This window comes from Cotesia typhae, unplaced genomic scaffold (genome assembly GCF_013202065.1).
Source record: "Cotesia typhae breed Kobodo isofemale line unplaced genomic scaffold, CoteBio_Ctyphae contig_119, whole genome shotgun sequence".
NCBI classification, from domain to species: Eukaryota; Metazoa; Arthropoda; class Insecta; order Hymenoptera; family Braconidae; genus Cotesia; species Cotesia typhae.
In genome coordinates, this window is record NW_027423712.1 from 290,645 (window position 1) to 316,335 (window position 25,691).

A 25,691-nucleotide genomic window follows, 5' to 3' on the forward strand; every position below is an offset into this window, starting at 1 on the left:
GAAACAGAATGATGATGACGATGACGACGATGAATGTATAGTTTAACTAGTTGAGTCAAGTATCGAGTTTGCATACTCTATAGAATATGTATGTTTGTTGTTGTTGTTACTGTTGCTGTTGCTTACCTCCCAGGCGTAATTCAGCGATTCCCTGTGCCATCTCATGCTCGTTTCGAACAAAACACTGATACATACCACGATCCTCACGAGCAACAGCACTCACGGAAATGCGATCCCGAGAGATTAGACTTATATGATCGCCTGTCCGCAACGGTTGTCCGTCTTTCAACCAATAAAGCGCTGCCTGAGGGAAACCACTCGCGCTACACGTCTGCACAGTCAAGAAAAATATATTTAATTTGTAATATTTTATATTATATTATAAAAGCATCCTTTATCTTCTATCTTTTGACATAAGATAATATATAATATATATAATATAAATTTTCAAGATGGTTTCTCTTTGTTTTTTCATAAAATTATTTTGAAACGTAGCGTGTACTCACGAGAGAAGCTGGTTTCCCGAGATCAACAGTCTGAACAGGAGGCTGAACGTGTACACTCAAAGACGCAGAAACACTCAAACGAATTTCAAAACTAGCGCTCCCTTCAACATTGCCTGCTGTGCAAACATACGTGCCGGCGTCACTCTCTTGGACTGTTTGTATTGTCAAACAACCGTCCCGAATTTTTAAGTGACCTGAAATCTCATCAATAGGTTCTTCACGTTGATCCCGTTTAAAGTACCATCTGTAAATAATAACAAAAACAAAAAACGATTATTATTATTATTATTAATTTATTGATAAACTGGTGAGTTGTTAACTATAAGATTTTTGTATGTACAGCGTCGAGGCGAAGAAGAAACTCGATGACATTTAATTTATAAAGAGCTTAATATACATAAAGTTGGTAGATGATGTAGAGCAAGAGAACCTAGAGCTACCTGAATTGCATTCAAGTTTACAAACGTTTCCATAATAACTGCAGACCCCAGTTCTCTTGTCCTTTATATATTATACATATATACATATATACTACTACTAATCCAACCCATAACTTACTACCAAGATAAATAGAATTCATGTATAGATATGTATGTATATATGTATGTATGACAGTAGATTCTCTCTTGCACGACTAGCCAGTTCTGGTAGTCGACAATGTATATGTATCTACGTATGCAGTAGGTATTCCGTAATTTCCCAATAGCTCAGCAGAATCTTGGACTCATTTAGTGCGCAGCCTCAATAGCAAGATCCCCTGTTAAACTCTGAACGAGTATTTTCCAGTAAACTATATGTTAGTAACCTTTGATAGAAATAATTCGTGACCACATCACGTACTCAGTTATTTCAATCTTTAAATCTTTCAATCGAACCAACGAAATCACAAATCACCGGTGATTTTCAAGTCAGCGCTGGCTCCCTCCGTTAAAACGTTGATACACATCTACCCTTATATTTGTGAGCTTTACGGTGATAATAGTAATAGTAATAGTGACTGGGTGAACAGTGGCTATATCTCTAATGAGATATTGCTCTCCGGAGGATAACCCTCAGGGAAAACGGAGGAAACTACTGGTGAACAACCAGAGTAACCAATTCCCCGAAGGCGATTGACCTTATACTACTAAAATATATACCTACAACTTTACTCTCCTCGCTATTCTGGCATCCTTCTGTACCTAACAAGAGCCAGCGCGAAAGATGATGATGATGATGATGCTCTGCTTCCTTATTCCCTGTCCCAGTCCCGGGCGCTGAGCCTCCGTCATCTTATTTTTCTCAATATTGCTTACTCTACGAAATGAAGGAGTATAAAAAATAAAAAAGATAGACAAAAAATAAAATGAAAAAATTATAAAGAGAGAGGAATGGGGAGAAGAAGAGGAAGAAGAAGCTGCCGGTGTATCTATGGATAATCGAATTTACCGAGGGAAATTGATGAGGAGAGGTAAAGAGGCAAAAAGACCGCGAAGGATGATAAAATGACAAGAGTCGAGAAAAGTCGAGAGGACCCGGAAGAGGAAGGAAGGAAGAGAGCGAAATAGTTGGATGAAGCCAAGACTGCTGGTGTAGATGATGTAGATGCTGTAGATGCTGTAGATGCTGTAGCTGTATTGCGGTAACAGTAGTGGTAAAGTCAAAACCCCTCACACTTGTATTTTCACAGAGTCAACTCTACCGAGGAACGAGGAACGACAAACGAACGTAGTTCCAAGCTGATGCCAAGGGCTGGAAACTCTCTCCCTTCCCCTTGGTATATATAGAGCTAAAAAGAGCTACCAGAGTAGAATTTGGAGGGAGTGAGCAACACGAGCTCTTGGAATACCTAGTGACGTCGACGCTCCTGTAAACGTGGAATATTTGATGGGCTGTCAGAAGCAGTCTCTGTAATCAGCGGTCGGTTTGTTTACCGTTCTCCTACACAGAGAAAGATAGAAATAATATATATATATATATATATATATATATATATATATATATATATATATATATATATATATATATATTTATTCGTATTTCAGAATCTCGTCTTCTCATTCACTATTTTCATTTACCCTTTTCTCATTTACTTTCTGTTCTCATTATCATCATCATCATCGTTGTCGTTGTCTATGTCCAATATAGTTATACGCGATATTTTCAACCCTGTAGATCCCGAGGATTATTGAAATTGAAAATCTAAACCGTAGATTAAAAACAAGACAAAGTGAAATTGGAAAAAAAGAAAAGAAAAAATAATAAAAGGGTATACACGATTGGAAGGCAAACATTATTTCTTGTGGGTTTCATCGGGATGTATGTTAACCAAATTGAATCAACAAAATACACCGGGGTAAAGTGTCTTGCAAATAGTGTCGGGCTGTTCGTTGATAACACGATAACAAATCTCTTGATGACATGTGTATATCTATCAACGGTATTTACAGTTAACTGTGAATAATAAAAAAAAAAAAAAAAAAAAAAAAAAACGACTTTATTTTCTGGACAAAACAAAAGTTTTTGGAACGCTTTTGGTAGTACCCTACTCTATATATTCCGTGTAGTAAGTACTTACATCCATAGTTTCAGTAATAAATTTTCTGGTGAAATGTCAAGTCGACAAACAGTTTTCTAGCCAACTAGGTGCAGAGCTGTAGAACTAAAAAGCTAGAAAGCCAGAACGCTATAAAACTAGAGAGTGAGTAAATTTATAAAATAAAATGGAATTCTTTTGTAAGAGAAATAAAAAAAATATGTGAGATGCTTTTACGCCCAACTAAAAAGGTGCAGTTTGGAACAAATGATTTTATTCACAACGAATACTATGTTTAAAATTAACATTAATATGGAAAATAGAAGAATACATTTACCTGAATGAACACAGAAACCGCTTTTTTAGTTTTTTTAGTTTTTTTAGCTTATTTTTTGATATTGTGACTACTTCATTTCGGATTTTACGACAGTTGAGTTTAAAATAATAAAACGAACAGAAGGATAATCGCCAGAGGAAGATTGTTATTATTATTATTATCATTATATTAGTTGTAAAATATGTTCTTAGAAGAGATTTAAATAATTATTTTTAATTCCCAGCCAGACGGCAAATATTAAGAGGAAATAGAATTTTAATAAAAACGTTTAAATATCTACTTGAGAAAATTGTTTTTACCTGTTAGTCGGCGGAGGATTTGCGTACGCCACACAAGGTATAACCACAGTTTCCTCCAGGCGGGCTGACATTGTATTTAATTTTTCATTTAATATCGGCGGCGTAAAACCTCTAATTTCTGTAATCACAAAAAATAAATATTCACTGTTAATTATAAAAATAACAAACGAAATTTCACCTCATTTTTAATTTTACAAAAATAGTAAAGTGATCATATTAACATAATTATATCCCAGTAGTAATAAAGTACATATTATGTAGGTTACTTTAACAGTATTTTAAAATCCTGGTTTGTAATTATGTTGAATTGTACACATGCCTCTGGTGTATTTAGTTACATTGAAAAGCAAAAATAATTAACGATTATTAAATAATTAATTCAATCACTCGGTTACACTGGAATGTGTATTTCACGAATATACATTTTTTTCTATTTAATTATTTACAACGGTAAAAACTGGACAAGTGAATTAAATTACAAGTTAAATAAACAGCTGTAAACCATCTAGAAGTTTGTAAATATTCATTTCAGATCTACTAAAAAATTGAGCGGGGTGAAAACGGTTTCTACATAATATCATTCGAAAGTTAAATAAAATCCCAAAGATCACAATTTTATTTTTATATTCTTTTTTATTTATTGAAAAAACTATTCTTTAACTAAATCAATAGATAATTAAAATTAATGATGTTTGCTTTAAAGAAACTATAATGATAATAATAATTGTTAATCAAACAATCTACCTGGGATTCACCGAGCTGAGAGAATTCGTATGACAATAAGTATATATTTGATCTTTTATTTTATACGCAATTTAAACTTTCAATAGACTTTAATATGAAATATTAAGTTGAAAAGATCTACGAGAAATATATTAAACTTAAATTATAATAATGTGTTTGAAAAAGTACAACAGAAAGGTTGGCAATTTAAGTTTGTATAAATATTGATTGTTGTTTCTCTTGACAAAAGTTTTGTTATTTATGATAAGAGAAGAAAAGAAAAGTTTTTACTCATGTTCATTCGAAATGAGTTCATGTTAGTTTTGTACGTTATCAGCAATAAAAAAAAATGTTTTCTATGCTGTATGTCATAAACAGCCTAAGAAATAAAAATAAGAAGAAAAAGAAGAAGAAGCAGCAGCTCCTGGTGTGTTTCTCTGAGGAAAAGAAATAATAATATGAGCCCGAAAGTGGGTTACCCAACATATCTTATAGAATATATAGTCACACGTCTAATGGAAAATTGTAGACCTCAACCATAAAAATAAAAAACTATTTTTTTTTACGACTTACACAAACATAAAACCGTAGCTGCAGCCCGGGAAAATTGAGCTTTCTGTTACACTGCCCCGGAATCAAGAAAACAATTTACAATTTTAAAAGAAAGCTACCATTGTTATATCGATTGTTTATTCAAGTAGGTGAAATGGAATAGTTTTTTCAAGTAAATTCGCGAAAAGGGAAATATTTTTTTGTGATGAGCCAACTAAAATAGCTCGGGCTTGGAATTTAAGTAGTGTAGAGTAGTTTAAATCAGACATGGCTGGTTTTCGTCAATATTTGCATCGCCTGAGCATAAGAATTGTACTGCTGGTGAATTTTTTATTTAAATACATAACGAGTAAGAAAATAAGAGTATAAAAAACCATCACAGCAATAATGAGTTGCAAATAATTTTATAGTACTGATGAATTTATATACGATGCAAATTTTTTGTCAAAATAATGAGGAAAATATAAAAATTTTAACAGTAATTAAATTTGTGAGGTTAATTTATTAATCTAAAAAAAAAGTATAAATTACCGTGAAAGATAATATTATTATTGAATATATTTCGGTTTGGCGGAAGATTGGGAGTAGCGCAGCGGAAATATATGCCGCATGGAAAAACAGTCAAGTGGACGAGAAGAGAAGTAGTATACATCCGGAAAATGAAACAAGACGGACCAATGGAGAAAACCAAGAGGAGAGAAATATCCTCTTGAGCCCCAGCTAACTAACGATGCTTCCCTCCATGCGATACTCGAGATTCGCGTGCCGCTTCAGACAACGTCTGCAACGTGAGTAGCACAGAGATGCCACAAGTACCCCCTACATATACTGTCGTGATATACATATACATATACATATACATACATGCATTTATATACATATACAAACTCCAATTTATACCTAACATCCTCATATATATGTACATGTATATGTATATTATGTAGACAGAGTTATGAGGATACTTTTTGTTCATGCTCCGATGAGTTTGTCATTATTCTTCGAGTGTGGTGGTCTCACTGTATCATATAATATTATTTAATAATAATAAAAATAATTTAAGAAAAGAAATAGTCGGATTAAATGATAGGGATAAAAAAATGGAGCTGTATGCGAATGGCGAGTGGTATTCAAGTGGGTAATCCGTTGAGATTTTGGAAATATTCATATTTCATGCAATCATCCAACTAACTAACACAGAGTTATTTGGAGTTGTGTTTGTCAGACGCAAACACACAATGCACCGGGAGCTTTGCCTGAGGCTTATTGTGCGGTTGTTACCAAACTAGTAAATGACCACCGCTCCCTTTCTGTATTAGTGTGGTATAGCAGCCGTTTAATTAAACATCACGGAATCGACCCACTCAATTATTCAATTCTATTCTATTCTCCTCCACTCTGTCCACCCAAACTATTGTTTTTATTGACATAAATACCCACTAATATTATTATTTTTTCATGTTATTGTTCATAACAATTGACAACTATACAACAATGCCGCTGTATTCCTGCTTTTGCTGATCAATTATAATAATTATTATCATATTAATAACAGCGTGCTTATAATTACCAGCTAACTGTATTCGCCCAACATTAGGACTAACTAATGTATCTTCCGTCAGTTTATGATGTGTTCTACATCTGTATGTCATTTGGGCATCGGCTCGAGTTATATTTATAATCATCAAATCGCCGTTGGGAAGCATGTGATATTTTCCATCTGTAAACATTCATTATTATTTATTAATTTATTAATTTATTAATTTATTAATAAAATAAAATAATATAATAAATAAATACCACTGGCAGAAGATGGATAAATATTGAAGGAAGGTTCTTGTAACCAAGATGTTACAGTGACATGATCACGAACGAAACTGGGTACGTTGCATCGCATAAGTACATTGTTGCCCAGGAAACCGCCGAGACTCTGAACTTCTGGATCGTAACGCTGGTTTACCACTAAAAGCATAATTATACAATCTATTTGTATACATTTGTACAGATGAGAGTGAATCAAATGCCAAAGTACAGAGAAATCAGAGAGAGACAGAGAGAAACTTTGAAGTTTTGAGAATTGGCCAGTAACAGTAAAGTTTTAGAAGCGGAAGCTACTACTCGTTGAGTGCATGATGCGGTTGCGAGTCTCTCTCTCTCTCTCTCTCTCTCATTCTTTCTCTTTCTCTTTCTCTTTCTCTTTCTGTATACATCATATTATTATTATATATAAAGCAAAATGTATGCCATATGGTAGATAGAAAAGCCAAAACTGTACAGTGGTAGAATAGTAGAGGGTAAAACACTTGACGGTCTTGAAGTTAAAGGGAAGAGTTGCCGTTGCAAGACCAGAGAATTAGAATGAACGAGCTGACAAAATAGGAAATTATGGAATAGAAAGGTCATTGAGGTTGCACTAGTCATTTTCTACAGCTTCTGCTTGGTTTTACTGGTTCTGATTCTGATTCTGGTTCTGGTTCTGGCTATACTGCTGGCGCTGGTGGTGACGGTTTGCCGGTAGGTGTATATATGTACCAAGAAGTAATAGCGAGAGAGAAATGTCGGGGAAAATGTTAACACACCGGGTGTAGTGTATCGCGGGCAAGGAGGAGTAAAATTTAGTATATAAAGAGAGAGAGAGAGTCGAAATAGAGGGTTAGAGGGTTAGAGGGTTTGGAACCCGTTTCAAGAGTCAGCCAAGCGAAGCACTCAGACTCGTGAGAATAGGGTAAAAACTCGAGTTGCTTTTGGTATATCGTAGCCTCAACTTTAACACAAACCGCTTGGGCATAAACTCACCAGCCTAGCAACCTAACAGCTTACTGGTACAGCTTTCAAACCAGGCAACCACCCACCGACTATTCCACAGTCAGAGCCAGACGTTTTTCCTCTGCACCGAGTAATATTTACAAACCATGAAATATGCAGAAAATCCAACCGTCATTTGTGTAGTACCCGAGATTTAAAGTTATACCCACGAAAGGATGTTTTTTAAATAAATAACTACCGAAAGTATAATTGAAAGAAAAGTACTTTTAAAATTGAAAAAACTTGTAGAGTATTTTAGTCAATTTTGTCTCAAGTGCTTACGATTGATTTAATGCACCAAAAACAAAAATTTACAAAAATTAAAGTCTATGACTATGAGTCAGGCTCAAATTTATGCTGAAAATATTTTTATCGTAAAAAATGCAAATAAAAAAGAAGAAGAGGGCTATATTCATCATAAGCGTGAGTAAAGTTCGTATACGTGAACAAGGAACAAAATCGTTGTATGTAAAGTATAAAATCGGAAAAATAAGCTGACGATGCTGCTAATGCCCCTACTAGTGGTAGAGGTAAACTACTGGCTATGGGTAGTTTCAATCGAAAAAGGTAAAACTTCCGTTCAGTTGGCTATGATTTACGAAGGCGTTAGTTCGATAAGAAATTTCCGGTTCGTTTATTATTCCTGGGAGAAAATTCTTTTCTTCCAGATGCAAAGCCTTCATTTTTTTAATTTTACTTTCTTTCTTTCTTTTTTTTATATATTTATTATCTTACAAAACAAGTAATTTATTTTTTCTATATTATTATTATTAAAAATTAAAAGTAATTTTAAAGAGTGTAGAAAAGTTGATTTAAACCGTTGAATTGGATTCGAACAGTTGTACAAAACAACAAAGAACAAAAGTTAAAAAGTGTTGAAGAAAAAAAAACAATAATTGAGAAAAAGGTAATGAAATTATTTGGTCGATACTCGCGTTCAGCACTTTTTATCAGCATCAAACTTTGAGAAATTAATTCTCAAGAGAGTTATTAGTTATCAGAACAAATAAAATGAATTAGTATTTATTTATTTGTTGGATATAAAAATAATAATAATAGATGATTAGATTAGTTACCAGCCCTAACAGTGACGTCTCTGCTGACAACAGCCCCAACACTGTTAATTGCTGTGCATTTATAAATAGCCCAATGAACATCCTGACGAAAGGCTTCCGCTTCAAAGGCAGGGAAGTAAATGGTTCCATTACTAAATACCATCCTAATCCCAGGTATGCTGGCGACATTACCACCGTCTGCTGCCAGCCATTCTACCGTTGGCTCTGGGTTTCCCCTGACAGTGCAATCGACACGGCCTCCACTTACATTTGTGAATTCAACCCTCGACTGCGGCTCTACTATGAAATTTGGACCCTGCATTTCGTATGAAGCTTTCCCACCTGAAATAAATAAATTATCATTATTAAAACATTTAAAATAAAAAAAAAATTTTTAAAAAGTCCCATTTATTTATTTTTAATTATAAATCAATACACAGAGAGGTTTAAGCATCAATTATTAAAGAATAATAAAGTTTAATGAGTATTGTATCAGCTGGGTAAAGCTTCAAACATTAATACACTTTGAAGTAAGTAAAGTGCCTGATGTGCAGCTTGAAAAATCGACTCATTGTTTTTTCTTCAGAGAAAAGAAAGAGAAAAAAATAAAAAATAAAAAAAAACAAACACAAGAGAAAGAAAAAAAGAACAAGACTGAGAAAGAGTTTGAATTGAGTAGGGTTAGTAAGCTTTGAATGGTTGTGTGTGGCGAGTGCGTTCTTTACTTTACCAAGTACTCCAAAGTAAGGTATATATATATATAACTTTACTCATCGAGTAGGGATGATAAAACCCTCTTCATTGTTTAGATATTCTGATGAGCTAGCTCAAGAGTTACTTCTCAAGAACCCATTTAAAACTACCATAGAAAAGACAGCTCGCCAATTATTATTTTTATTATTTTAACAATCAATAAATACCATCCAATAAATAATTAATTTTTCTTGCTACAATGAATATTTTTAATTATTGAAATCTTTGCACAAGATTTAAATCTACAACTATGAAATTCAATAAGAGTGTTTATTAAGTTTGAGGTAGAAAAATAATATAAATAAAAATGACAGTAAATAAAATTGTTAAAGTATTGTCTCTAGTAATAAAGTGGCCGAGCTGAGCGAGTTGAGCGGGCTGAGCAAGCTGAGAGCTTTAGGTAGTTGTATAACACCGTGTAGAGGACAGAGGGTGGTATAACAACCTCTAGGTACCAGCTACGAGATATCTTGATGCTACAGATAACGATGAGCCTGACATCGTTCAAGATGTTATCGATTTAGTACAGTAATTTCGGTTACTACATAACACCGTTCTGTAAACATTTATTTTCACAATAATATTTTATCTCTCGTTCAAACAACCAACAATAAAATAAAAAAAAATTTTTTAAAAAAACTATATTGAAATTATTAATTTTATCCACCTTTAGATATTTACAGTTTATAGTTTTATTAAAAAGACCGCCCTGGGAAATAACATCTCGATAAAAAAAATTTAATCAAAGAAGCTACCTATATATTTATATATACAAGTTGAGTAATAAATTCTGTTACTCAACATATAAAGACTTTTTATAGTTGTTTTTTTTTTTTTTGTGTATACGTGACATGTTTGCGTCTGGAAACACTGAGTTACTTTATAGATTACAATAAAATACTTTTTTTCGTAATAAGTGTCGATAAAATTGTTTTTTGTTTAAATATCAGCGTAAACCAGGCATTACATCTCTTTTATCAGAGTTATTATTTTATTAGACTTGGATGTATAGATATATTTTTTAAAATATAAATTATTTTCCCACTGAGAAAAATGAAGAAGGAGTTTAAATTTAACTTTTGTAATTTTCATTGGACTAATTGTTACAGAGAATTGTATTAATGAGAAAGAAAACAATGACAATATAAAAAATAAAAAATGAAAAAGTAAGAGCAGAATGATTAAATCTATTGAGGATAAAAGAGTTTTGAGTGTTATTATGTTATGAAGAGCTTAAGAACAAAAAAACCCCGAGATAATATCTTTATAGAATGTCATAATAATAAAAAATAAAGTAAATAAAGTAAAAGAATAGAGCATCGTTGACCGTAGAGCGTGGTATACCTATAGTATTGAACGAAAGAAACAACTTGAAAGTCTGGTGCTGTTCATCCGGTGGTTTACAATTACCGTCTTGCATTCAGTCACTGAACGAGAAGAGAAGCGCGCCTAACAGACGACGCCGGAATTCTGCGGCTGCCATCCAACAATGCAAACCAACTTTCTCGTTTCACAGTATTGTTTCCATTGTTCCCTTTATTTTTTTCTCGATCATCCCGTACTAGTACCAGCAGCCTGCCGCCATCCAAGCGTTAGCTCGCCCCCTGCTATCATCATCCTGATATTATATGCCACTCTCATACCTTGTACCACGCTCTACCCAGGCCAAAACCAGTCCAAAGATTACTGATTTCAATGCTTGTACTATCTACGCTCAATTTTATCCACCGACTCTGATGGTATATGCGTCTAAATACCCTATCCGGATATTGCCTTTCCTCTTTTACTCCAATAATCTCCTGCTGTTATTCGTCCACTGTTATTAGCTCTAATTTATCAACCATAATTGTCCATAAATTTGTTAATAAATTAACTCTTAAAGTTATTTTCAGATTTGTCGAAAAAAGTTTACTCAATACAGTATATCAAGATTAATAAATAATTTCTCGCTCAATAAATAAAATAAAAATATACTTACAACGTCATTCCTTTAAAATTTTTTTTAGCTCAACATTTATCAACCAGAGTGTAAGTAAAATCAATAAACATTTAATAAAATGACAAAAGTTTACGAAAAATAAATGTGACGACTGATGGCAACCTTACAACTTCCCGCTGACAATCGATTTGGTATCTGTGAAATTTTTTTCAAGGAAAACAATTTTAAAACTCTATCTAAAATAATTCCCGATTTTAAGATACTAACTTGAGATTTATAGCAGTCAAACTTTATTATTTAGCAAATACTTTTTTTTTTTTTTATAAAAACGAAAACAATAAAAAAGTAAGAAAAGTAATATCACATTAACCCTTAAATTGTTATGTCAGTTTGCTAGACTACTGTTATCAGAACTTTTTTGCTACAACTTTTTTCTATCCAATGCTTGAAACTTGTCCAAACTTTCGAATCATTTGGTATTGAAATAAAAAGTAAAAAAGAGTCGATGGGACTTGACTTTTCAAAAAAATAAATTGTTTTTCTTTCCATTTATCGGATAAACAGTAGATTTATTACATATTTTCAGTAAAAATCTAATAAATTATTCGTTATCATTCGATCAAACAAATTTATAAACATTGAGTATTATTTTATGGAGTTTTAAATTTGAAATAAATCATAAAATTCAAAATTTATTCTCTCCGCTTTCGGAAACAATATTTTTTGATATTTAAATTTAAAATCTTGAGAAAATAGATCGCTGTAATATATACTTGAATAAATAATGTAAAATGAAAAATTGGAAGATAAACGGGATATTGTATAAGCAAAATTAAACAGTGATTATGGTTATTAAAAGTAAAGTGAGCAATCTTAGTTAAAATTTTCATTTAAATATTGAAAAGGAAATATGAAAAAAGAAAAAAATATGAAGAAAAAAAAAAAAAAAAGGCAGTATATAAAGAATATTGAGTAATATAGCCAAGAACGAGAGGGTTTGAGAAGCAGTTGGGGTACCACCTCAACGCCGGATTGAGGTCGATCTTTATGTATGCTTTCCAACATCAGGGGATCAGGGGAGAATCCATTAGGGCGTTCGTCGCTACTAGTTTAAACTCTTGAAAGAATATATATATAAGCATGTATGGATGTGAAGACCAATAACAGAGTATGAAACGTACTGCACTCTCGTCATAAATTGATACTCTATACGATCTGGTAAATGGGCACGTTGTTTCCCTATCAAGTATCCTGGAATACATTCTGGGTATTGATTAGCCAAATTCGATACCTCCCCAGTCATTAATCTATCTATACGTCTAAATGTCACCAGATCATTTCTAATGTACGAATGATTAAAATTTTCATAACCCAGTCACTAATCAGATCGTGATAATTATTAAAAAAAATTGATAAAGATAGTAATAATTGATAACAATAAGATTTCTGTATAAGTTATAAATTATAGAGATATGCAGAGAAACGAGAAGAGGTCGTTCGCTATTCGCTATACAACTAGCTCGTTAACTTAGTTGGTTTCCTCATACTCGTCAGAAAACAGAGGTTGCCCCCGAACTTTACCCTCGGGAGACTCGACATCTCTGGATCGATCCTATCCGACATCGGAACTCCTTCAAGTACTGTATTCACGTGACGTCTAACCTGTGCTGCTTGGTTTGGTTAAACCGTAGTAATTGATTCACCTCTTTGACATTTAAAACTTTTTATTCTTACTAACCCTAAGACTTTTTTTAAATTAATATATATTTAACGTTTTTAAATAATCTGATAATATCATCAGTTACTTTTATCGATTTATATAGCTTTAATAAAATCAGTTAAATAAATTAGATAATTATTAGTCGAGTCAATTTTTATTGTAAAATAAAATTTCACAGTATATTCAACGGGCTTTATATTTCAAAATAAAAAGGATTAATACTGTCTTTACTAAATATTTCGGTGCGTGTAACTTGAATCGGCAGAGAAAAAAAAATCATATACCTTTGTGATATTAATACTTGAAAAAAAAAAAAAAAATATATATATATATATATATATATATATATATATATATATAATAAAAAGCTGTAATAAAACTGGGAATACCTTACTGCAATATAGTAACTCGATATTAAAAAAAATCCATGGAGAAATATATTCTATTAAATATAGAATTTTATAATAATGAAAAGAAAAAAAAATAAAAAGTAATTATTCGGATTTCTAGACTATATGGTAAATAAAGGATAATTTATTGGTATAATTTAGTTGATAGCAAAGTTTGAAATAATCTAAAGTTACAAATGTTTGTGTAAAATCAATTTCCGCGAGTAGAGAGTAGAGACCAGAGAGCAAAGAACAAAGAGCAAAGACCAAATAATATTCGGAACAAGAGAACTGATAATCAAAACTGGGTATTGAGAAGTAATAAATAGACAATACAGATAATAGTTAATAGTTAATAGTTATTCAAAGAATGATCAACTACAAATTATATACATATAAATACAGTAGATGGAGATAGAGATGGAGATCTAATGCCTCTCGTCACAGTAAAACTACTGACGCTGGAGTGTGGTTTGAAACTACCTAAAATAGAGCCAGTGTACTGCTCTGAATAGGAGAGAATATATACACGGAGCAAGAGACTTTGGACATACATATACCAGTACAAAGACCGAAATGCAAATATCTCGAGGTATTCGGTCCTGTGTACTTAGGAAGACTCTTGCTCTTGGTACAACCTGCCATCCTACACTATGCTATTTTACTATCCTATGCCAGAAAGTGACCGACCGAGCTAGTAGAAAGACTACTCATGCATAGAGATTGTACACTAAACGTGTAAAGTTTACCCTTGATCATTCACTGACACTCATATAAATTTAAACTCACAAGCTATCGATTTTATCCAAAATACACACCTCGACACTTGACACTCAACAACTAAACTTTTATTATTTTATTCAAATCATTTTCATTTATATCACTTATTCTATATTTTCCTCTTTTATTTTATTTTATTTTCAACTGAATCAAGCAAGAATTTTTTTTTTTTTTTTTTTTTTTTAAGTCTTATAACCAGTAAACGTTTAACGATCGAAACCAGCAGCAAACTTTTACAACTTAGGACATCATCTCTTCACATCATAGATTCAAAAATATTTAATGCCTTTATAGCTTATAAACTTATATTACTGGCTTGTCATGAAGAATATCATAAACGAAAGAATGATTTATGTCTGAAAAAATAAAAATATCCTGGAAATAATAATATTGTTACTTGAAAATCTTGTAAGACCTTAAGGCTATTACTTAAGAATGATAAAAAAAAAATATTTTTCATCTAATTTGGTAATTGTAAAAAAAAATACAAACTCGAGATAAGTATATTTTATAAAAAATAATTGACTAATTAAATGACTAGATATCAAAGCTAATTAGTTTACGTGTAAGAGGGCAAAAAAGTTTTTAAACTGAAAATTAGTTTATGAAAAAAGTATATACCAATTGTCGTTGAATATGTTTGCGCATTAAGCATCAGGCATTTCTTTTATAAATCCCCTCATGAAAGTATCTATCTCATTAATGGATCTGTAACGAGGATTTAAAGTTTTATAAATTCCGCAGTCCCGTTTTAAAGGTTCTATTAAAAATATATTAACGATCGCTGTGTTATTTATATGTATGTATGTATATTATGGTCAGTGTTATGGATATTTTCACGTATGTCATGAACACTTGCGCTGGTTGAGGACAGGTAAGCCCGAGTTATTTCCTATGAAATCATTGTTATTCACACGTCATTCATCTATCACCACTTTAATTAAAAAATAATATTTCAACGAGCATCTTTTTGTAAATTTATTTAAAAAATATTATATTGTTTATAATAATTTATAATTTTTATATAAATTACTGTGTATAAAAAGTGATAAAACTTTTTAGCTGTGAATTTTCCATGAAATATCTAGACGAGAAAATTAATTAAAAGTTAGATTAAAAATAAAATGAATATTATGTAATTAAATTCATCGCAAGTTGTGTTAAACATGATTATTTAGAATTTGTAGGACACAAAGTTGATGACAGTGATTTGTATTTGTGGTTGAGAGGAAAATGAAGAACCAAACGCGTGTATCTGTTGTGGTTCCATGTTAATTACACATTGAATTGTTGATATATCTACCATGTACATATGTGTGATATGCAGGGTTGAAAATTATGATAACGATGCTACCATTCTCCTCCTCCGTGTGGTACATTCCCGCTTTCATTTCCGACATACCCACTGCCAACACTCTGTAAAATTAACTCAATATTTTCCCAGACATAAAAACCTATTTAAATCTAACATAATATTACCTTTTACTTAATTAATTTAATTATTTATAAATTAATCAATGTCTTATCAGATAATGACGAATATATCTGGAGATATATTTATAGTTATCTTTACTGTAGAGATAATTAAATAATATCCATTAATTTGTTAAATGTGTTAAACCGGTTACGGTACGTGACTCTGTACACTTTATATAGGTATTCAGAGGTTTTGAGAGCGAGAACTAAAGAAATAATAAAATTATAAAAACCTTCACCAGTACTATAAGTAATAATAATAGTGAAGAAACGAATGAAGGTTCCATTTCCGGCATACCAATTACCGAAACAGGAACGAGTAATTGTTTGCTCGTGCCTTACACCACTAAAATGATAGAGACAGTGAAATTTATATTTATATATATATATATATATATATATATATATATATATATATATATATATATATATATATATATATATGTAGGTAACTGAAGGGTGTAAGAGTGAGCAAGCCATAAAAATAAATGGAAAGGCAACGAACTAGTCAGGTTGTACTCTGCTCCGGTTAGGTTAGGTTGACTACGATGACTACGAGGAGAAATACCCAAGAGTAGTGGAAAGCAATGAGAATAAGGGTGGTTAGAAGTTGGCGCCAACCGAGTGGTAAGGTTGATTGTAAAGCAGGAAAGACTGCTAAGGTGCTACCAGCTGTCAGACAAAGAAATATTCTCCTGTATTCTCCGTTCCCTTGGACTAATGAGACCGCGCGGTTACATCAGAGGCCGGGGACAAATTGAAACGTACGACGTTGACGACTACGACGACTACGACCGCTACGACTATGGTGAGAACGAAGAGAGCTGGCAACCCAGAGGCCAGATAAAATGACTACTAGTACTACTAGTACTACTAGTACTACTACTACTACTACCATGACAACGACAATGAAGGGAGAGATCAAGCAAACTCTACTACTCCTACTCCTGCTCCTTCTGCTGATGCTGTGAGCTGTAACTACTACTACTACTGCTGCTACTAATACTACTACTAGTATTCTTGATGCGTGACTCTGTCACCTATACACCGTCTACACCACAGTCTCCCTTTACTTCCCTCAACATAATTTCGCTTCCATCTTCGGCCTCCACTATATACACCTACAGCTTCTAACCATGCAATTCTCCACACACGCCTCTCCATATATTTCCTTACTACATATATGCCTTTCCATTACTGATCTACTCAATTATAAATTAATTATCAGTAATTAATATTTCAATTTATCCACTTTGTTTTATAATTTTTTTTTTTTATTTTCTTTAGCACAATACAATGCTGACAGAACTGTAAAAAGTATATTGGTATTTATTTAATTATAAAAAATATGTATTGTTCGGGGTTGAATAGATAAATTGGATGGATATTGTTTGTTTGTTTTTTTTTTTTTTTTTTTTTTTAACTAAAAATGGAACAATAAAAAAGTATATACAGTTTTTTTGCTATGTTAATAATGCTGTAACAAACAGGATGGTATTTTTTCAGAAAATACTTCATGTAGATTATAACATTTCTTTTAATTAACGAGTAAAGCTAAAAAAATGATATTTTATTATGTCATGGATACTTACAATGAATTTTCTGTTAATTAATCCATTGTTGTGAATAATTAATCCGATTGCATGTTATCATAGAAATTTAATTGAATTTAATTAATGTGATATAATGATTGATAAATACTGATAATGTCTGATCACTCGTAGTGTTGTACTACTTGTTTGAGGGGAAGAGAGAGAAAAAAAAGAAAAAGAATAAAATATTTTGTCGGTAAAAATTAAAAAAAAAAAAAAAACTCGTAAAAGTAAAAAAATAAAAAAGGTAGCAACATTGCGCTAGGCCATTAAATCTTAGTGGAGTTTAATGAAAAAGAGCAGACCCTTTGGTGGTGGTGAACTAAGGAAGATTCAGCGAATAAGAGGAAAGAAAAGCCGGTGTATGGCGGACACGAGTAATACTACTGGCAGTAGCGGTTAAAAGGCTAGATACCGCGTTGCGATATGGCGACATAAAAGCGCACTGTGAGTACAGGAATAAAGAAAGAAAGGAGTGTAACAGAGTATATAAATGGAAATATAGAATATAGAATATGGAATATATAAAAGTCTTGAGCATGCAAAATGCTGCGTCGACGTTATCGTACCCATACCGGTTCTTAGATAAAGAGGCTGACGTAGTGAAGACCAAGTCTTGCCATTTTTCAACTATACTTTTGCTGAGTTTTACTTGGCACAGCCTTTCCTACCAGTCATGACGTATATATCGTATATATAGATATGTATATACACGTGAACGTCGTATGAGGGGGTATAGATGTAGCTTACTCTTCAAGGCATATCCTGGCATTTCTTATTGTTCACGTTTCCCACATTGTTCCCGCAATGCGCGCACCGACGGGGAACGACGTCTTAACGAAGATTTAGACGTTCCAACCTCTTACATTATGTTGCGTGACCAGAATTTATTTGTCTCTAGGCGTCGTATTTTCTCACAATAGGGAATACCACCATCAACCCACCTTTCTCAGCCCACTGACGTACGTTACGACATATAAACAAACATTCTTATATATGGATCAAATATATATCTATATTATGCTACTCTCCTTTTATTTATTTATCTATCTATTGTGTACTACGTCACTCCAGTTGCTCATCTGTTATTATTACGTAATAGGATACGTGTTGATACATGAGTTAAAACGAAAATTCCTACTCTAATTTCAAATAGAATTCCAACTGATGGCGAGCTAACTTTGGAATTTCGTACAGAGCAAATGCTATTCATTGGTCAGATTCTTTAACCAGAAATATCTACAATCATCTCTCTTCAATCTCTTCAATTTATAATTTTATCAACTATGTTAAACCTCTCTCTATTATTTTAATCAATCCACATATCACATACTATACTTGATAATAAAAATAATAATAATAATGACAACAACTATTCTTCTTGTCTACAGAGAGAGAGTTTAATGATTAAAAGCTATCCATGATCATACATCATATATATCACATATAATGTGGCTTTAGCGGATACCAGTCGAGGCTGTCGGTCTTGATTCGAGATTACTTGCAAGTTCCATTACTAGGTGTATGCCAAAAAAAAAAAAAAAAAAAAAAAAAAAAAGATAACGCAAGAGTATTGAAGGAACGAAATTAAAAAAAAATAAATAAATAAAATAAGAGTTGAGTAAAGTGGTGAGAGGAAAGTAAAAAATACAAAAGTATAGAGTTACCACAGCAAAATAGGTAAATCGAAAAATAGAAAAAAATCTAAAAATAGGAAAATGCCAAGACAGCAGTAGAAACAGCCCGACTAAGACGAAAGTTAACTTTTTTTTTTTTTTTATTTATTCTTTTTTTAAATGCTCTAAAACCAGCAATGTACAAGTCTGTAGATAACGATAATCGATCGGTACTGACCATCCATGATACGGAATCACTAATTGAGTAAATAAAATTTCGTAGCCTTAGAATTGGTCAATTTTGTGGTGATTAAGGTAAAGAATGTCATTTTAGAACAAACAAAATAAATAAAATAGATAAAGGGAAGGGGAAAAGGAAGGAAGGAACAGAATAAAAGGGTAGACAAAAAAGTTCTTTGTCGAAATTTTCATCTAGTGGTAGCAATATGCTCTTTTTCTTTTATATACCCGCAAGCTTCCTTATACATTTTTTCCTCATTTTACAATACATACAAGAAAAGAAGAAAGAAATAAAGAAATAATAAAAAAATACTGGCGCTAATGTAAGAAAGTAACTGAGTGTTGTGGTTGTATCGTTACAGTTATAGTTATAACTGTATACTGTATCCTATGGCTGGGAAATTTTTTCGTTTTGTTCATTTATATAGATATATGTATATATAAAATGAATAAAAAAGAAGTATAGAGCGATGGAAGAAAAACTAACGTGGAAACGAGCAGTATCAGGAGTTGTAGCTGTAGCTGTAGCAGTACTAGTACCTCTGTATTGTGTATATAAGATACCATAAAGAGAACACGAGGGTGAGGGTTGCTTGGAAGGGTAGAACAAGAAGAAGAAGTAGTAGAAGCTATAGAGTTTAGTATTGTTCTGCGACGGCAGTGACCCGAGAAGCTCGCGAGCTTTTCTAAGCTTCCGACGTTGTTTTTTTACACTACCCGGCAAACTAACGCCACCACTACACTCATCACCATCACATAAAATATATATATATATATATATATATATATATATATATATATATATATATATATATATATATATTTATTTTAACAAACAATAAATGCTGCCAGTGACAGGAACCCACATTTTTCTTGGATAAAGAACTCTACATCAGTTTATTAGCCACTTGACATTTTTCTGACTTTAACAGCAAATCCAATATATTAAATATTGTTTAATCATTTTTTATTTATTTATTTTTATCATCTTTTGATATTGATAGTAATGGTAATGATAGCGACATAGCTTCATTATAATGTCATATAAAATACAGTATAGATCAAAGTTTTAGCAAAGATGGTGGAGCCTTTGAAGAGAGGTGAATTTACGTCTCCCGGAAATGCGAAATGCCATACACACCACACAGGAAATACAATCTCAAAACCATCGTGACTAGACGGTGAGTATAGTCTGGAATACGGAAATACGATGATGATTGCTGAGTGTTGAATTGCCGTATACAGGATTGGGAAATAACCATTTTTATTATTCAATTTTTTTACTCACGTTTCATCTCGAGATATATCTATATATATATATACTCGAAGAATTTATTATAGTAATTCAAAAGATAAAATAAATTCAATCCCCCCGTTCATTATTTTATTTTCTATAATTTGAAACTCTTTCAAAGAAGAAATCTCACAGAGTTATCATTTCAATTCAAATTATTTTCCATTTCTTTAAAAGTCATTTATTAAAAACTAAAATATCAACTTATATTTTTATTGGGTTATGAAAAATCAATCCTGTTCTCGAAAATAACTCAATAATTTTACTCGAATACTAATTAAAAATAATATTTGATAGTGTTATTCAAATAACGATGAAGAAATATAAAGTAAATGTTGTTGAGGGGAAATTTAACAAATGTAAAGTTGTTTCTGAGTATTATTAAGTATATAAAATTCAAGAGACACAAAATGATAAAATGCCGTAAGCTATAAGCCATGCTAAAAGTACAATATGTCTGTATACCCAACGACAATGTTTCTTGTCTCCTTTAATATTATTGAGCTCCCAGTTTCAAGATAAATGGTCCCAAACAACAAAAAAACTACACATAAATCATCTATAATTTTTCAAAAACTTCAAAATTTTATTTATACACGAATATTTATAGTTTTTTTTCCTCATTTCTTGGCTTCTCTTCAGAATTATTAATTCAATCTTTCGAATATGGCTAAAAATACACGTTTCTTTTTCTTCATGGATTTAAATTATCATTTCATTGGAATATTTATGATTTAACTCCGAAACTGACGTCTGTAACGTCTAAATTTATTTGAAATTATTGATTTCATCAAAGAGTTGACTCGCGACGAATCAAGTTAATCGATTTTATTTTTAATATAACGCTTAAAAGAAGAAAAAACATAATAATTCAATTGTTCATTGTACTGTTAGCTCTGTTGTCCTTAATTATTCTCAAATTTTATTCGTATGGACATAAAGGGTATTAAAGTTTGGTGTAATTATTATTATTATTTGAACATTTAATAAATATAAATAACGATAAAATTGAGGAAGAAAGAGAAATCGTTGAAGGAGAGGAAAAAAAAAGAAATTTGATTTAATATAAAACAGGGACTCTTGAATAAACGAATGGGCGGTTTGGTGGTACAGGCAGAGTTAACGTTCTCTTGATTTTCCCAGAACAGGTAATAGCATTGAGCTGAGTAGAAGAGCTTTACCGTAAAGCATACGGGAAAATAGGAGTTAATGGAAGTGGTGAAAAGAAATGAAAAAAAAAAAAAAAAAAAAAAAAATTAAAAAAGAAAGTAAAAAAAAAATGAAATAACGTTAAAAGTAAAAGAGAGAAAGAAATGAAACCTAGACGTTGAAAAGAAGCAAGATTAATGGGAAAACGTGGCTCGTATTTTAAGATCAAGCAAAAAGTTTTATTTCATTTCAAAACACTAAAAAATAATTTTAAAAAAGTTTTCACCAAATCCATCGCATCACTTGACTGATCCACCGCGTAAAATAATGTAATACCGATAGAACAATAGATGCTCGTTAAAAATTTATAAAAACAAATATTATTTTTTAGATTAATAATTTTTCTATCGGAAGATAATAAATATTAGTGTTCACAGATTCTCGATGTTTAAAAACATTATTTTTCTTTTTTTTTTTTTTTTTCACGCCCAAACATTTATATTCAAATAAATAAATATATAAAGATATAGATCTGTGAATGTAGATTACATATCGACATATTCCTCTCTGTATAGCACGAAAATCAACAGGCAGTTGTATGAACGACCCTCTCTCTGGCCACTCTTTATCCGTCTCTCTTGTCTTCTTTTAACCGTCGACACAGACAAAGAGAGACAAAGCAAAACGAATAATAATCGCTTACGATCCTATCCCCTTTATCCCAATTAACATTTTCTTTTATACAACCGTTTTATTAACGCTATTGAAACCAAATTCGTTCTATTAAAAACAAATCTTTCTTACCACTCTCCTCCCCACTCTATTGTTATTATACTCATTGCTATTATTTTTTATTATTATTATTATAACGAATACATTAAAGAGAAAACAAAGGGATATAATAAAAAAGTAAATGAAGAATAATGAATATAAAAAAAAGGAGAGACGACGATATGTCTAGTTTATATGTAAATAAAGTAAATGAGGTACTGGCAGGTGGTAATTATTAGCCACAAATATACCCACCACCCGCACATCTCTTCATCACCACCAGCACTACCCCTATAGCCTGAGTAAACACTTTGATTTATGTGGCCCGGCACTCCAGATAAGGATAACCGAGAAACTAGACCAGTACAGGAGAGAGCTCTACATATCTATGGACCCGAATAGAAGCTGAGGCTCAAGCTCAGGCTGTACTTCTCATTAATTTAATATATCTCTCTTACATTAGTGATATGAATTATGCACTATTGTTTCTATTAATGTACATGTACCCTTATTACATTACGGTATTCTTCACCCTTCTCCAGCGAGACATCAATTTTAGAGTAAGAAAAAAATTAATAATAAACAGAAAAAAAAATTGTAATAACAAGAAATAAAAAAAATAAAATAAAAGGATGACAAGAGACGTGCTCATTGACCTGTTATTAAGAGGAAAGACAAACTGTGGAATCGGTTATCATCCGGAGGAAGATTTCCACTCAATTATAAAACACCGTTTACCATTGCATCGTTCAATGGGTTCAATTAATCGAGAAAAATGCAGTCACGTCGTCAACACTTGTACTCTTCCAATCCATTATTTATTTTTTATTTTTTTTTATCGGCTTTTTCTGATTGAAAATTAAGATAATACAAAAAGAGCAGCAATCTTATTATTTTCAGAATAATATTAAATAATAAAACAAAACATTTGCCTACAGATTTAATTAAATTATTTCCTTACGTAATTGGAAAAAAAAAAAAAAAAAAAAAAAGTACCCTTTATTTAAAACAGTAATTAATTCTTCTGAAATTTAAGCTTTGATTTAAAAATAATCCAATTAAAACTGCGCATCGTCATATTCATGACAGAAATTTTGTCAGAGCTGTGTTTTTAGTGAAGGACAGTGTCAAAGCTCGGAATACCGGAATTTCCCAATTTGCAAATATTTTAGTTAATTTACATATTAATTGAATGTTGTATTTGATGTAAAATAATTAAATTTATTCGCATTTTAACCAATTTAAATTGATGTTTATGTTATATTGAATAAAACAATACTCGAGAAAATGTCTGTTTGTTTTAACAACAAATATACCTATTATATAACGTAAAAAAATAATATAAATTTAAATAAATTTTCATGATTTTATATTTTTAAACCAAAGGAGATATCACATTACCAGAGAACCAAACAATATGAGAACAAGAGCAACAAAGCAAAGAGTAGAGTCGTATCCTATTCTTCGATTCAAATTCGTAATTGGGTTTGCATTGTATGCAAACACAACAGTCAACTGCTCACACAGAATTAGAATAGGATACAAGATCGCATTACTTTATGCAAATCTATTTGAATATCAACGCGGCTCTATCGATGAGATGATGAGATCCCCAGATTTTAAATTTATATCCTAAGTTTTATTAATATTTATTCTCTATTTAACAATAATTTATTAATTTTATTTTTTAAATTAAGTTTTATTAAAATAACAACTAAATAAGTTTAACACAGGATATTAAAGAACAAGTAAAGTTAATCCAAATATGTTTTAGTTGGGATAATACATCCGTATACCCGGTATCCGAAAGTATTTAAAAGCTACTTTGTTTGGCTTTTTATACTCAGAGTAAGTATGTCTAATCCAATTACTTATTACATTATATATATATATATATATATATATATATATATATATATATATATATATATATATATATATATATTTTTTTTTTTTAATTATTTCAAAAAGAACTTATCGCTGTTATCACATAAAAAAAAAAAACTTTTGATTCGACCATTTTGAAAGTTATATGTAAAAGTTAACTTTTTACTTTACTGTTCCCATATGACTATTCTATTTTTTTTTTTATCTTACTTGAAATATTTTAGAGAATGTTATCAAATATTATTTTTACATAAATTTATAGTACTTTGAATAATTATAAAATGAATAGAGATATTGAGTGACAAGCAATCATAATCCCGTCAAAATCATGGAAAGAATGAAAATAAAAAACTATAGAGAAAGAGGAATATGATTGACAGACAAAAAGTACTTGAACTGGCGGGTTCATTAGACTATTATCAATATTGAAATACGTCAAAAAAAAAAAACTACAGAAAAACACAATAGATATAATAATAATTAGAAAAAAAAAAAAAAACTTACTTGGTGTAAGTATTAAAAGTAGATTGATAAACACGAGGAAAAGATCCACGTGGGATCTAATATGGTGCGCTGAATGAAAGTTACATTTTGTTTTTTTTCTTAAATTTGTACACAGTCTCAGCTCACGCGGCATTGCGATTAATAATATTTCCACATAAATTAAAAAACAAAATTTAATTACAATTCACTGGTTACTTATTATCTTATTAATTAATTTATTAAACAGACTTTTTATTTTATTTATTTAACTTGTGAATTAAAACTAAATGAAAAAATAAAAATGAAGGACTCAAGTACGAGTAAATGAATAATAAATTAGTCGTACTAAAAAAAAAGTAACCCTTTTAAAGTATAAACCCCACTTAAATAGAGGTTTTACTTTGGACCTCGCACAATGAGCGCCAATGAAAGACTGTCGTTGAACCGTGTGTCTAAAGCTCTGGTCGCATGCGCCCGGTGCTTTTCGGGCTTCTTCGTTTAACCCCTTCTTCGAGTTGGTTCAAGAGAGTTTATAAGCTCAACCGCAACGAGCAAGAGGATGACAAGAACCATCAGGAGCAGCAGCATCACTAGAATCAACACCGACAGTAGCTGCGCCAGCTATTTCACTACTACTACCACTACCACTACAACTATTTCCTCGATCCATTACTTTGCAAACTGTAATGTACTTTCATTTTTCTTTTAAACAATAAAATTAGTTTATCATCCCTCGGGTAATTCAATTTGACTCTCTCTCTCTCTCTCTCTCCCTCTTTCTCTTTCTATATGTATATATATATGTGAATGTTT

At 31.4% G+C, this 25,691-nt stretch overlaps 1 protein-coding gene across 1 annotated transcript in view; it reads right to left on the minus strand.

Moving 5' to 3' along the window:
• Positions 1–25,373, minus strand: part of LOC141530946 (cell adhesion molecule Dscam2) — a 45,657-nt gene extending 20,284 nt beyond the window's left edge. Inside the window, exons 1-7 of the mRNA XM_074248352.1 lie at positions 24,900–25,373; positions 8,811–9,131; positions 6,730–6,891; positions 6,500–6,649; positions 3,658–3,775; positions 507–750; positions 127–331 (exon numbers count right to left, since the gene is read on the minus strand). Of these exons, the coding sequence (XP_074104453.1) occupies positions 127–331; positions 507–750; positions 3,658–3,775; positions 6,500–6,649; positions 6,730–6,891; positions 8,811–9,131; positions 24,900–25,032 (1,333 nt within the window). The 5' untranslated portion in view covers positions 25,033–25,373. The remainder of the gene's footprint in view (positions 1–126; positions 332–506; positions 751–3,657; positions 3,776–6,499; positions 6,650–6,729; positions 6,892–8,810; positions 9,132–24,899) is intronic.
• Positions 25,374–25,691: the final 318 nt, after the last annotated feature.